The sequence below is a fragment of the Enhydra lutris genome, unplaced genomic scaffold (genome assembly GCF_002288905.1).
Source record: "Enhydra lutris kenyoni isolate GAN:26980312 unplaced genomic scaffold, ASM228890v2 scaffoldscaffold44, whole genome shotgun sequence".
NCBI lineage: Eukaryota > Metazoa > Chordata > Mammalia > Carnivora > Mustelidae > Enhydra > Enhydra lutris.
The window spans coordinates 15486841-15502193 of NW_019154128.1; the positions used below are offsets into that span (position 1 = coordinate 15486841).

At 40.1% G+C, this 15353-nt stretch overlaps 1 protein-coding gene across 4 annotated transcripts in view; it reads right to left on the reverse strand.

Annotated features, from left to right (window-relative positions):
• Positions 1-13267, reverse strand: part of LOC111155896 (mannosyl (alpha-1,3-)-glycoprotein beta-1,4-N-acetylglucosaminyltransferase, isozyme A) — a 109663-nt gene extending 96396 nt beyond the window's left edge. For 2 of the 4 annotated variants that reach the window (XM_022516357.1, XM_022516356.1), the window contains exon 1: positions 10046-10352. In XM_022516357.1, coding sequence (XP_022372065.1) covers positions 10046-10139 — 94 coding nt within the window. In that variant the 5' untranslated portion in view covers positions 10140-10352. Of the gene's footprint in view, positions 1-10045; positions 10392-13160 lie in introns of those variants that run through there. The other 2 variants (XM_022516359.1, XM_022516358.1) reach the window with 2 other exon arrangements.
• Positions 13268-15353: the final 2086 nt, after the last annotated feature.

Here is a 15353-nt window from a genome sequence, read left to right on the forward strand (position 1 = left end):
AGACCTCCTCATGCTACTGGTCCCCTCCACGTACCCAGTGCTCCGCTCCTCAAGTGGGAGTACCACTCAGAGAGAAGCTAGCCACTGTCCTCACCCCCAACTCCAGTGCCCTGGCTCAGAAATTCTGCTTGGTGAAAAAGCAGGCCACAAAACAGACAGCTCCTAATCTCTTCCCAAAGGAACTAGCCTCACTGCAACAGAGAGTTTAACAGCAGAAGTCAGGGTGAAGGGAACTGGGAGAATTGTAGATCGACTGAAGATACAATCTAGATTGGAGGAGTTGGTGGCTATTTTGCAAGAAAAAAACGAGGAAAAGGGACAGCTAGCAGGAGCCTTCCTCTGGTCAGAACAAATAGCAAAAACACCAAAAACAGAAACATTTCTTCAAAGGAACCACAATTTAATTGGATTAGTTTGTAGCAGAATTTATGCTCCAGTGCACTGTTGTAAACAACAGAACAATCAGCCAGCAATTAGTGTAGTGGTCACTGAAAGGGTGGAAGAGAGTCCTACCAGTATAAACAGTCACCCTAGGAAGATTGTGGGCAAACCCAAAACTGTGTCTCCCTGAGGACCAACACTCAACCTTGTGGAGGGGAGAGGGAAGACAGACTAAAATAATCCAGCCAGTCACTAAACAAATAAATAAGCAAATAAACAAGCAAAGATAAAAGCCCTGGAGGTAGCAGTGGGAGAATAAAGCAGTGGGAGAAAAAAAAATATTTACCAGTATTGCTAAATTATATTATCTAAGATGTCCAGTTTTCAACCAAAAATTATAGGCATACAAAGAAATAAGTAAATATGACCCATACACCAGGAAAAAAGCAGGCAGCATAAAACACTCCCTGTGAATATGACTAGATGTAGGATTAGCAGGTAAATATTTCAAGGAAGCCACTATAAATACATTCACAAAAGTAAAAGAAAACTTCCCTGTAAAAGTAAAGGAAATCATAACAACAAAAGAGAGTATCAATAAAGAGACAGAAATTTTAAGAAAGAACCAAATGCCAATTCTGGGAGTTGAAAAGTACAATAATAGAAATTAAAAATACACTAGAGGACCTCAACAGTAGATATGAACTAGCAAAAGAAAGAATCAGCCAACTTGAAGACAGATCAGTAGAGATTATATAAACTGAAGAAAGAAAGAAAAAGATGAAGAAAAATGAACAGACTCTCATAGAAATTTGGGATACCGTTAAGAATAACATCATAAATGTACAGGGAATACAAGAAGAAGAGAGAAAGGTAAAAACAACAACAACAACAAAAGCAATACAAAAAAAAAAAAAAAAAGACTGAATACTTCCCAAAGTTACTGAAAACCAGTAACCTACACATCTAGGAAGCAAAGCCCATCAACAGACACATCACGATAAAAATGATAAAAGCCAAACACAAAACAATCTTGAAAACCACAAAAGAAAAATGATCCATCACTGACAAGGCAACCCTAACCCAAGGAGAACAACAGCTAACTTTTCAGAAGAAATACTGGAGGCCAGAGGTGGTAGGATAACACAAAGCCCTTCAAAACAAAACAAAAACCCTGTCAACCAGGAATCCCAAGTCCAGCAGAGCTGTATTTCAAAAATGAAGGTTAAAATACACATATCCCAAGATAAACAAAAATTGAAAGGATTCATTGCTAGCAGACGTTCGTTGCTTACAAGAAATACTTAAGGAAATCATTAAGCTGAAAGCAAGTAATCCCAGACAGCAATTTAAATCCACGAGCATAACGAGCACCAGTGATTATGTAATTATAATAGACACTATTAATGCACACTTTTTCTTTCTCTTCAATTATTTAAAAATAGTATAAAACGATATGCATATAAGTATCACCAAGTCTGTAACACATGGAAATGTAATATATTTGCCAATAACAGAACAAAGGAGATAGGTGAGAATAAAGCTGCAATGTGCTAAGGAAATAACAGATGGTAAAATAATAACAATGTATTGTTGGGTTTATAATATTGACAGATGTAAAGCATAAAACAATAACAACACAAAAAGGGGGGTGACAGCACTAAACAGAGGTAACATTTCTATATATTACTGCAATTAATGTAACATAAATCTGAAGCTGATTCTGATAGGCTGCGATGTAAATGATAAACCCTGGAACAACCACTAAAATATACTCAAAAAATAGTGAAAAAAGTCATTAATGAAATTAAAATGCTACATTAGAAAATATTCAATCAATGCAAAAAAAAAGTATAGAAGAGGAAGAAAAAAGATATGAGACATATGAAAAACAAAATGATGGCAGATATAAATCAAACTATATCAATAACAGGAAGAATGGATGGATAACAGTCTGAGCAAAAGGTAGACATCTTCAGACTAGATCCAGAAAATCATGATCAAACTATAGATTGTTGACAGGAGTCAAACTGTAAATTTAAAGACAAATAGATTAAAGTCAAAGAACAGAATAAAGCATAAGATACAAGTAGAAGCCACAGAAAAGCTGGAATGGCTATATACTGATACACTAACAACAGACAAAACAGATGTTCAAACAAAAATGTTACTAGAGATAAACAGGGAATATTCAATAATAATTAATATAAAATAAATATAAAAATATTTTAAAATAAAAAATACATGTACCCAATAACAGAACACCAAAATACATGAAGCAAAAAAGACAAAAATGAAGAGAGAAATAGATAATTCTATAGCAATAGTTGGAGTCTTCAATTCTCTACTTTCAATAATGGACAGAACAACTAGAGAGAAGGTCAACAAGGAAACAGAAGGTTTGAAGAGCACTATTACTCCAGCAGGACCTGACAGACATCTACAGAACACTCCATCTTACAACAACAGCATATAGAGTCTCAAGTGCACATGCAACATTCTAGAGGATAGAACATATGCTAGGTTATTTTTAAAAATCTAAATAAACTTAAAAGGATAGAAATAATATAAAGTATGTCTTCTGACCACAATGAAATGGAATTAGGAACCAATAACAGAAAAATCTGGGATACTCATAAATCTGAGAAAATTAACACTCTCCTAAAAAACCAACCGGTAAAAGAAAAAAGTAAGAAATCAGAATACACTTTTGAAATGCTTGAAAATCAAGACAGAACATACCAAAATATGGGATGCAACTAAAGCAGTGCCTAGAGGGAAGTTTATAGCTGTAAATACCCATATTATGAAAGAAAAGAGATCTCGAATCAATGACCTTGCCTTCTACAGAAACCTTACCTGCACCAAAAAAAGAAGAGCAAACTAAGCCTAAAAGAAACAGAAGGAAGGCAAGTATCAAGATTAGAGTAGAAAGTAATGAAATATATGATCTCTCTGATGTGAGGAATTTTCTCGAGAGGCAGGGTGGAGGGTTGTAGGGGGTAGGGAAGGAAAAAATGAAAAAAGATGGCATCAGAGGGAGACAAACCATAAGAGACTCTTAATCTCACCAAACAAACTGAGAGTTGCTTGGGGGTGGGGGGTGGTGGAGATAGGGTGGCTGGGTTATGGACATTGGGGAGGGTATGGGCTACCGTGAGTGCTGTGAAGTGTGTAATCCTAACGACTCACAGACCTGTACTTCGGGGGCAAATAACACAGTATATGTTAATAAAAATAATTTTTTTTTAAAGAGTAATGAAATAGTAGACAGAGAAAATCAAGAAAACAAAAGGTGGTTCTTTGAAAGGTCAACAAAATCAACAAACTTTTAGCTAGTCTGACCAAGGGGGGGAAAAAAAAACCTAAAACTATTAGAGTACTAAAAGAGAGGGCATTACTACTGATCTCACAAGAACAGGAAGGACTATAAAGAAATATGATGAACAAGTATACACCAATAAATTACATACCTTAAATGAACTGGACAAATTAGTAGAATACAACCTACAGAAATTCACTGGAGAAGAAATAGAGAATCTGAAAAGAACCGTAACAAGTAATAAGATTCTGTCAGTTTTTTGATGACTGATAGAATCTTATTACTTGTTACAGGTCTTTTCACAAAGAAAAGCCCAGGCCCAGATGATGTCAGCGCTGATTCCACCAAACACTTAAAGAACACTTATTTTCGGGACGCCTGGGTGGCTCAGTTGGTTGGACGACTGCCTTTGGCTCAGGTCATGATCCCGGGGTCCCGGGATCGAGTCCCACATCGGGCTCCCAGCTCCATGGGGAGTCTGCTTCTCCCTCTAACTTTCTCCTCGCTCATGCTCTCTCTCACTGTCTCTCTGTCAAATAAATAAATAAAATCTTTAAAAAAAAAAAAAAAAAAAGAACACTTATTTTCCACAAACTCTTCCAAATAGAAAAGAACACTTCCCAAATCTTTCTATGAAATTAATATCACCCTAATATCAAAAACTGACAAACACAAAATAAGAAAACTACAGACCAATAACCCTTCTGACTATGGATCCAAAATCCCCAACAAATACTAGCAAACCAGATCCGGCAACATCTAAAAAGAATTATACACCATGCCAAGTGTTACTTATTCTAAGGATGCAAGGTTAGTTGAACACATACAAATCATTTAATGTAATATATTTTATCAACAGAATACAGAACAACAACGACAACAACAACAACAAAATCACGCAATAGACACAGAAAATTCATTTGACAAAATTCAACATATTTTCATGATAAAAACACTCAGCAAGCCAGGACTAAAAGGCAACTTCCTTCACCTGAAAAAAAGACATCTACTTAAAAACCACAGCTAATATTCCACTTAAATAAATGTAAAGACTGGGTGCTTTCCCCTTAAGATCAAGACAAGGAGGTCAGCTCTCACATTACTTCTATTTAACACTGAAATGAAGGTTCTAGCCAGAAAAATTAAACAACACAAAGAAAAAGCATTCAGACTAGAAAGGAAGAAATAAAATTATTTGTATTCACAGATGGCATGATCTGGTACACAGAAGATCCTAAGGAATCCACTATAAGAATAAATAAGTTCAGGAAGGTTGCAGGATACAAAATCAATACACAGAAATCAATTGTGTTTCTATACACTTGCAATGAAAACTGACAAAGTTAAGAAAACAACTCCATTCAAAATGCTATCAGAAAGTATAAAATACTTGGGTATAAATTTTTAAAAAGAAGCATAAATCTTAAACTGTGTAAATGTATGCAAAAATTGTTGAAAAAAAGTAAAGTCCTAAATAAATGAAATCCTATGTTTTATGGATTGGAAGACCGAACACTATTAAGATGGTAATGGTACTTAATCTGATCTATAGGTTCAAAGCAATCCCTATCATAATCCCAGTTGACTTCTTTATATACATTGACAAGCAGATGTTAAAATTCACATGGAACTGCAAGGAGCCCAAAATAGCCAAACAATCCTGAAAAAGTATAAACTAACAGAATTTATACTTCCAAACTTCAGAAGTCACTACAATGTAATAATCAAGATGGTGCTGTACTAGAACGAAGGAATATCAATGGACTAGAATTGAGAGTCCAGAAATAAATCCATACAGTTATGATAAACTGATTTTCAACAACAGTGCCTAGACCATTCAATGAGGGAAAAACAAACGGCCAGGACCACTGGATAGCCAGATCCAAAGAATCAAGTTGGACCTTTACTTCATACCACACAAAAAAAACTGACCTAACAATGGATTAAAGGCCAAGACTCTTAGAAGCAAGCACAGAATTTTCATTATTTCAGGTTTGACAATGAACTCTTGGATATGACACCAAAAGCACAAGCAACAACAAAAACAACAAAAATTGACTGAATTTCACCAAAATTTAAAACTCTTGTGCTTCATAGGGCACGATCCAAGAATGTGAAAGACAACCCACAGAATGGGAGAAAATGTTTGCCAATCAAGTATCTGCTAAGTAAATTATATCCAGAATATATAAAGAACTCTTAAAATTTACAAAAAAAATTTTTTTTAAAATAAGCAAAGGATCCAAATTGACAATTTCCCAAAGAATATATGCAAATTGCTAAAAGAATATAAAAAGATGCTAGACATCATTAGTCATCAGAGAAATGCCACTCAAAATCACAATAAAACACTATATCCCGACCACTAGAATGAGAATTGAGAGCTTGATAATATGGGTTGTCAAGAATGTGAAGAAACTAGAACTCTCATATGCTACTAGAAGAAATGCGTAATAGTCCAGCTGCTATGAAAAGCAGTCTGGGGGCGCCTGGGTGGCTCAGTGGGTTAAAGCCTCTGCCTTCAGCTCAGGTCATGATCTCAGGGTCCTGGGATCGAGCCCCGCATCGGGCTCTCTGCTCAGCAGGGAGCCTGCTTCCTCCTCTCTCTCTGCCTGCCTCTCTGCCTACACGTGATATCTGTCAAATAAATACATAAAATCTTAAAAAAAAAAAAAAAGAAAAGAAAAGAAAACCAGTCTGGCAGCTCTTCAAATGATTAAACATAGAGTGACTAAATGATCCAGCAATTCCACCCCTAGACAAATACCCAAGAGAAATGAAAACACATGTACACACACAAACATGTACATGAATGTTATATGTTCCTGTGAGCAGACGGATTGCTTGCTCAGTCTTCCCCAATTTCTGGATTGTGCCTGAGCAAAGTAGGAAGTTCTTTAGGAGAACTCCAGCTACAAGTGACACATGTAATGAAGGACTCTGGTCCCACTCTCACAATGTCTGCATACAACTTTGCCAACTTGTCTATTCCACATAATTGGAATTCTGCCTCATTTAATTCTGCATGCCCTGCTAAAACTGGTATCCCCAACCCCAAACTCCATCTTCCCTGGCTGGGTTCCTAACATCCTTCCAAACTTATAGCAATCCCATGGACCAGCTCATGTATTCTTCCAAGTGTTAGATGAAGACCTATGAAAAATAGCTTAAGAACTGCACTGTGATTACCAACTAAACCTTGAGAGTCTAGGAGTCTTACATGCCTATGAAACTGAGTGTCTCCTAATTCCAAGGCACAAATATGCTACACCGTTTCAGAGCTTTGTGGCTGCACAAAGATCTCTCTACCTGACATGCCCACTATCTACTATTCTGCCTGGCATCACCTCCCTGTTTATTCTTCCTCTGTGAAGTGATTCAAGAATTAGTAGCTTTAGTCTCCGCTCTTCTGGGAAGCAGACCAATAGCTAAGAGCATAATATCTGGAACCAGCATGACTGAGCTCAAACTTCACTTTATCACTTAAATGTACCACCTTGTCAAGTTTCTCAACCACTCTGCCTCAGTTTTCTCATCTAGTGAAAGGGGGTAATTCTTCTTCCCAGGGCTGTTATAAGGATTAAACGAAATCATATATAACATGTATTATGTTTCCCCAGCACTGGGTTATTACTTCTATCTCAATCTATTGATGGTATCATACTTGTTTTGTTTACCTGAATCTTCCCCTACCAGTCCCTGAGCCTCTCAAAGGTGTTAAGTTTATTTTTTCTTTCACATTCATAGCATTTAATGCAGTGCTAGGCAGTACATTAAGGGGTCAATGAGTGAATGAAAAATAAAAACTACTAGCCCAGCAAAGTCAATGATTATGGAAACCATGCTTTCAATATAAAAATCAGACCACATGGTTGATGACTGTACTAGACCTGACTAAGAGCAGGCCTGCTCTGGAAAATCCAGACTATCTGACTGCCAGAATGATCTAGAAAGAATCCAAATGCTCAGCAGTTATATCAGTTACATAAATGATAGCATTAAAACACAGAGGACTGGGGCACCTGGGTGGCTCAGTCCATCAAGCATATGCCTTTGACTTGGGTCATGATCCCAGGGGTCCTGGGACTGAGCCCCACGTCAGGTTTCCTGCTCAGCAGAGAGCCTGCTTCTCCCTCTCTTTCTCTCTCTCTCAAATAAATAAAATCCAAAAACAAAAATAAACAAATAATAACAAAAACAACCAGGATCTTATATAACCATAACAGGAGTCATCTGTTGACACCTCAAAGAGTCTGGACAAAACACTAAGCAGAAAAACAGAGCAGGGGCGCCTGGGTGGCTCAGTTGGTTAAGCGACTGCCTTCAGCTCAGGTCATGATCCTGGAGTCCCGGGATCGAGTCCCGCATCGGGCTCCCAGTTCCACGGGGAGTCTGCTTCTCCCTCAGACCTTCTCGCTCATGCTCTCTCTCACTGTCTCTCTCTCTCTCTCTCAAATAAATAAATAAATAAAATATTTATAAAAAAAAAGAAAGAAAAACAGAGCAGAAGAATATGCATGAAAGGATTACAGAGCTGGTCAAAGAATGATAATCAAAGAGAACAGACTTTATGTGTATCTAATATCACAGAATGAAAGAATATTTCTATGTTTTAAATTTTGATTCTAAAGACAACTTTTTAAAAGATTTTATTTGTTTATTTGACAGAGAGAAAGCACGTGCCCACATGCAAGTGGAGCAGCAGGCAGAGGGAGAGGGACAGGGAGAAGGAGGCTTCCCACTGAGCAGAGTGACATGGGGCTCAATCCCAGGACACTGGGATCATGGCCGGAGCCCAAGACAGGTGTCAGCCGACTGAGCCACCCAGGGGTCCCTAAAGACAACTTAATCCAAAAAGAAAATAATGCTTATAATGCCTTTACACAAGAAACAAGATAAGTGGAATAGAGATTCCAAAAGTTTTAATCCCTTACATAAGACTCAGTGAAAAGGATCACATTTCTCCATTACTATAACTCTGAATAGATAAGTTTCCTGATAAGAAAAAATTCAGATATGCCCCTCATGGTCAATTCTCTTATTTCATAAGTAAACTTTTAAGGCCAGGCATCTGTTTTGGTCATGTCTGGGACAGTCAACAGTTTGATTAAATTAACCAAAGTTCTTCCTAAGTATGTCTTCTCCTTTCGGTACAATTAAAAAACGAAATCCAAATTGTATATATTTGTCCACAAATAATAAAGGTCTTCAGCAAGTTTTTCATTCATTTCTCCCTGAAATAGTTCCTCTCAAAATTACAGCCCAAAGAACAGATCCTATGCTTTTCACTTTAATCAGCTTATTTTATACATACGTACTCACACAGATATATACACATCTACATATACATACCTATATACACGCCAGAGGAAAATTAAGTAATGAATGCATCTTTTCAGTTATCTTCATATAAGTTACTAAAACAGGACCCCAATAATCTGGAGATGATGACTACTCTAACTTGATTCTAAAAAACCAAATATGTACTTCCATCCTTCTATGCCATCAACTTTCCCTAGATTAACATAGGAATGGGGGCACTTGGTTGGCTCAGTAGACTGACAGTCCAATTCTTGATTTTGGCTCGGGTCATGATCTCAGGGTTGTGAGAATGAGCTCGAGTCGGGCTCTGTGCTGGGCATGGAGACTGCTTAAGATTTTCTCTCTCTAACGTCTCCCTCTGCCCTTCTTCCGTTGTCTCTGAGCTCTCAAATAAATTAAAAAAAAAAAAAAAGCAAAGGCATTATCCCTGAATATTACTTAACAAATAACCTTCCTTAAAAACACAATTCAACAGTCTAAACACAATACACTTAAAACTGGTTTCCAATTTTGAGTAAGAATTTATCCTCACCCACTTCATAAATACTCTTGCCCAAAGAGCAATCTGTCAACACATGTAGTTTAAATCATTAACTACCACAGCACCAAATCATTACTATAATCAGCATGTAAATTTCATGAAGGCGCTGATTGTGTCCTTTTAAGCACTTTAAACAACATCCAGTACAAGGAAGCTTATTAAACATTTATGATGTTTAATAAAAATAAAATGCCAAAACAAAAGTCTTTGTTATTCAGCTTGGCTGCCATGTATAATATAACCACTGATCAGTATCTATTTCTCCAAGAGCAATTATAAGAAATCGAAAACAAACCCCATTCAGATTAGAAATTCTGTCTCCTCTGTCCAAGAATACAGTTTCATTTTTGCATCAGAAAGAAACCAGCAGGTCTCCAGCAGAGAGCATGCAAATGCAGATTGTTGTGGTGCTTAACCTAAGCATTTATGCATTGTTTACTACTATATTTCATGCACATTTTTGGAGATATTTGCCTTACCTTTCCCATTTTGCCACGTAGTATACCAAGATAAAGTCAGGAACGAAGTGATAAATGCTAAAACAGTAGCTACAGTTCCATTTCGGAGCCTCATCTCATTTCACCATCACACTGGTTCATATGTTTATGATGATAACCAAAACTGTTCTATTTCTAATCCTGAAGTCAACTGAATCCAGTACTCCTGGCTTGGGGCCAATAAAAACAATCAATAAGAGAGGTTCATTTCAGACGCTCTGCAGAAGGAGCCCAGCAGCAACACCATTCATAATTGCAATTCTGGATTGTCTTCACAGTCGTCATAGGCTGCTGTCTCAGGCTTCTTTCTTCCTGTTCAGGGGAAAAAGGGAAAGGAAAACTTGTTCAATAATGCAAAATACTACTTCTTCATTTATCACTCACCATTATGAACAAACTTTTGGCTGGGCTAACCCCCAGCTACCAAGATTATACCCACATCTAAACAATTCATTTAATATACTAGAATCATACGATGTTTCTCCTCCAGAAAAAGAGCTTCAAACTATATTCCCTCCTCCTTGATTCTGCAAAAAAAAAAAGAAAGTTATGGCTCATTATTTAAAGGGAAAGGTTGTGGGGCTCATTAAACAAATAGGAAGCCACAGATTTGAAGCTGATTAACTCTGAGGATCACGCAACGGTTCCTACGTAACATAATCGTCATACTCCTCCATTTTCCTCTTGCAAAATAATAGTCAATGTTTTGAAAACTTTAAGAAAAACTGGGAGACTACAACATACAAGCATCAAAAAACCTAGGCTCTAGCTCCAGCAACATCATTATATATAGGACTTCAGGTGTACCACTGATTTAGGCCTTGCAGTTTCATCCATAAAACAAGCAAACCACCTGGCCTGGCTCCACTTCTAGGACACAAATAATGTTTATAAACAATAGAAAAGTCACAGTGATTATTGCCATTTATCATTATCATAAAAGAAATGTAGTTTTTCAGGTGAGTAACCTGCTCCCAAGGTGTCAACTGGGAATACGAAAAGGCATTTAGGAAACGAAGCAACCCAACCAGAACACTGCAGGACCTAGGACCTCACACTGCTTTCACTCAGAAAATCTGAACATCGAATTCAATCAAGTCCTTATGGGTACTTAAGTATAGTCACCTACCACTTAATAGGTTCTCCATAAATGTTAACTGTGTTAAAAAATAAAAGCAAACCAAACAAACAAACAAAACTGCAGCCAGCCACGGGTTTGGTCTGCACTATGCATAGCCAGTCTCGTTCCCTGGGGGCATGTCAGGCACTCCAAGATGTTCACGGATTCCCAGTGGCCTCAAAGGGACCACAAGATGCACTTGGCAACATACTGAGACACACTCTACTGGGGTAAGTTAATGCACCTCCAAAAATGCCTCACAAGCCCCAGGGACAATTCCCTTGGCTACAAAGTATGGCTGATTAAAGTAGCCACTGGGTAGGCAATTCAGAAACCACCATGTCAGCTACAGTTGTAAAAATGAACATAGTGACTAGAAATCCCCCCTAGACTAAGCGATAGTACTGATGGTAACAGTGACAGACTCTACAAGGCACTGTTTCCTATGCAACCACTATATGCTTTAAATCTTCAACAAAACCCTAAGAGGCAGGCCTTTTCTTTAACTGAAGTATAATTGACACACAATGTCACATTAGTTTCAGGTAATGAGACAGGCATTATTAAACTGGAGAGGGAACACTGATCTGTAAGACTTCAAAGTTCAAGCGCTTACCTACTGCCCTTTGCCTTTCAAACTAGGCCACCTGCACCTTGTAAGAATGAAGAGAAGGGTAAGGGCCACTCCCAGTCTAGAGAACCTTCCTGAGGTATTAACTTCACCCAACAGTGTGTGAATTTCAAAAATTTTCTCTCCTATAATGAATATGTATTTACTAGGAGATAATCTGCAAAATTCATAGGAAATTTCTGAGTTTAAACCTAAGACTTTTTTTTATTTTTTATTTTTTAAAGATTTTATTTGACAGAGAGAGATCACAAGTAGGCAGAGAGGCAGGCAGAGAGAGAGGGGGAAGCAGGCTCCCTTCTGAGCAGAGAGCCCGATATGGGGCTCGATCCCAGGACCCTGGAATCATGACCTGAGTAGAACACAGAGGCTTAACCCGGGTGCCCCATAAACCTAAGACTTTAAACAAATTTCTCACTTCCTGTAACCTCTGGCTAAGCACCCCTCCCCCACCACACACACATCCAAGCATGCCTTCTAACCCTCCTTGGCCAACAGCTCTCACTGTGGTATAATATTCTGGAAGCACTGAACCCCTCTACTTCCTTGCTTCCTCTTACTATCTGAAAACAAGGAACTCCAAAGATATTCTCAAAAGTTATCACTATTTTCTACAACCAAAGTTATTCATCTTCTATAGTTAAGACAAGTTAACATCAAACACGCTCACATTGATGGTTTAGATTTTAAAATCTTTGTGGTGAAATCCTACAATTTGTACTAAATTCCTTAAAGTGCCTAATATATTGTCTTATATTAGTAAGTACCCTAATAATGAGTTCTGATTATAAAAAGAGATGTGATAACTCAGTGAATTATATAATACAGAATTACAATCCTGGTGCAACATTATATAAAAATGCATATAACTTTCTGTTGCTACATACTTAGCTGCACCCTACTTCAGGAAGAATTTTGTCCTAGTAAAAGATCTAAAAGTACACAGGTTATTAGAATAAACATCCAATTAATAATTATAGGGAAGTAAAGAAGAAATCATAAAGGATATTTTAAAATAGTTTTATTAAATACAAAAAACGCCCATATGATAAAATTCAGTATTAACACGTAGAGACAGTAAAAGTGAATGACTTCTAAAATCAAAGTAAGCTATAGATATGCCATTAATAATATGTAAAGAATATACCAAATATGAAAAAATTAAATCCAAGAAGCCATTAAGCTCTGGTTTGAAGAAGATATTTATTAATTCTACTAACAAGTAAGACCTAAAATTCTGCAGGAGAAATGTAAGAGCATTTTACTCAGTAAGAATGTAGTCATACATTTTAATTAGGGTTTCCAAACTAATCAAGTTTAACTGCACAGTACAACTGAAGACTCCAGACTAAAGCAAAACTAGTGATCTCTATGCTCTTCAACCAGGAGAGGCAGTCAGGCTGGATGGCCAAGAGCCCTCTGGACTGACTGACTACCTAAAGCAAGAAACAAATTGTGTCATTATTTTTATCAGTATCCACATTTGCAAAAATTTCAACCTAACACCTTAATACTCTCTGAGATTATCACTTAATGTATCTGAATCTTTAACAATAAAAAATGTGATAGCTAAAACTTTCAATCATCTTCTTCACCCTCCCAAAGACATACGGAACTTCAACTCGAGACCGCAGACTGAAAAACCTGTTTTATTTGACTGCTCTATTGTTTTATTATTGGATACAAAAACCTTCATTTAAATGTATTGAAATATTCAATACATTTTATGGCTGAGAACACTTTGCTTAACACTTGGCATATTCCCTCATTATTCCACAGACAGGACAGAGGTGCCTGAAGACTGAAAGGCAGAAGCATGAAATCCATGACGTAAGCTATATAACTTTATACAAATTATGTAAAAATTCATTTTAAATTTATCAAAGGATTAATACTTTTCATTAACACAGCTTACATAATTTCATCGTCCAGCACGTTTTTGGATTTACAAGTGTGGACTAAAGAAACCCATGCCACGATAAGCTGTTAATAAAACTATTTTTTTTTAACATTCAGAAAACGAAAGATAAACCACAAAAGGCATTATCTGATTCTAAATTTAGGTCCTATATTCCACCAAACGACGCTATCATTATCTTTCATGAGAATTCGTCCGAGAGCAAAAGCAGAACAGCAAAATACATGAAAAGCATTAAAAACATACATTATATCTGCTTATATTTCGCAATTCGGACTGTAAGCAAATGAACGGACTCAGGAGAAACACACGCTGCGAGAAATAAAAGCGGGCGCGCAAGTGGTATGACTGCCAGCTCATAAAACACGCCTCAGAGGTGTCACCTGGTACACTTTGTGTGCAATCACCCAGACCCGATCTAAGGGTCCCACTTACAGCTTCCTCCTCCAGGGCAACTGGGGCCTGGGGGGATGGCGGTGCTCTTTCACACCGGACCCGCACACCTTCACTTTGTAGAAATATTCGCTACGACGGCTGCACACCGCCTCCGCCCCGGCGGGAGCACCCCTGCCTCCATGCCCCGGACCTTCTGGCCCCCGCCCCACCTGCCCCCGGCTCCGTAAAGGCGCCCATCCCCGGGCCGGTGAGGGCCCTGGGGCGGCCCGGTCCCGCGGACAACTCTCCCTTCCTCCCAGTACCCCCTAAGCCCGCACTTTCCTCCACTTTGCCCAGAAGTCGACGAGCCCCGCCGCGCCGTGGAGCGCCGGGAAACGCACCAGGCGCCTTGTCGGCCACCGCGAGAGCGCGCGGCACCGAGGGGCTGTAGCGGCGGCGGCGGTGGCGCGGGGCTGACCCCACGACCAGGGCGCCCCGGCCCGCGCCCCGCCCCGAGGCCCAGCCAGCGCCCCGAGCCAGCCCCGCAGCAGACGGAGGCTCGAGCTCCCGGTCGGGCCGCGGCGCGAGCAGCTCCGTTACCAGCAGGTGGATCTCCCGCGACCCCCGAGCCTCGGAGCCCAGCAGCCGGCACCGCCCCTCCATCCCGCGCCCCTCCGCGCAGCCGCCCTGCGCCCCCACCTCGAGGCCGCCCGCTCGCCGCCGCCAGCCGCGAGCCGCGAGCCCCTCACCCGCCGCTGGCGCTGCCAGTTCTGCCGCGGCCGCCGCCGAGGCTGCTGTGGCCGCCGCTGCAGCCGCTGTTGCTGCCGGGTGCCCCGCCTCCCCAGCGCGACTCCGCCCCCGCCGCTGGAGCGCCGCGGCCGCCCCGCCCCCCGGCCCCGCCCACGACCCGGCCAGCCATTGGCCGCCGGTGCTGCGCGCCCTCCACGGGGCGCCCCCGCGCGGCAGAGCCGCTCGCGTCAGTGGCCTGCCCGGCTGTCATTTAGGGGCGCCGACTCGCAGCTACATAACTCTCCTGAGATCCCTTTCCTCCCCCCTGCATTTAATGTCACGGCGAGGTCTGGCTCTGCGTCTTGGTCTCCGGTCCCAGACTCCGAGAGCTTGGCTTCTCCGCGCAGCCGCCCCCTCAACCCCCCGCGCCCCGCCAAGCCACATCTGGCTTTAATCCTCCCCGGCGTGTGCAGAGGCAGCTCAGACTGCCAACGGAAGGCCCCAGGGAACCCTCGGCCTT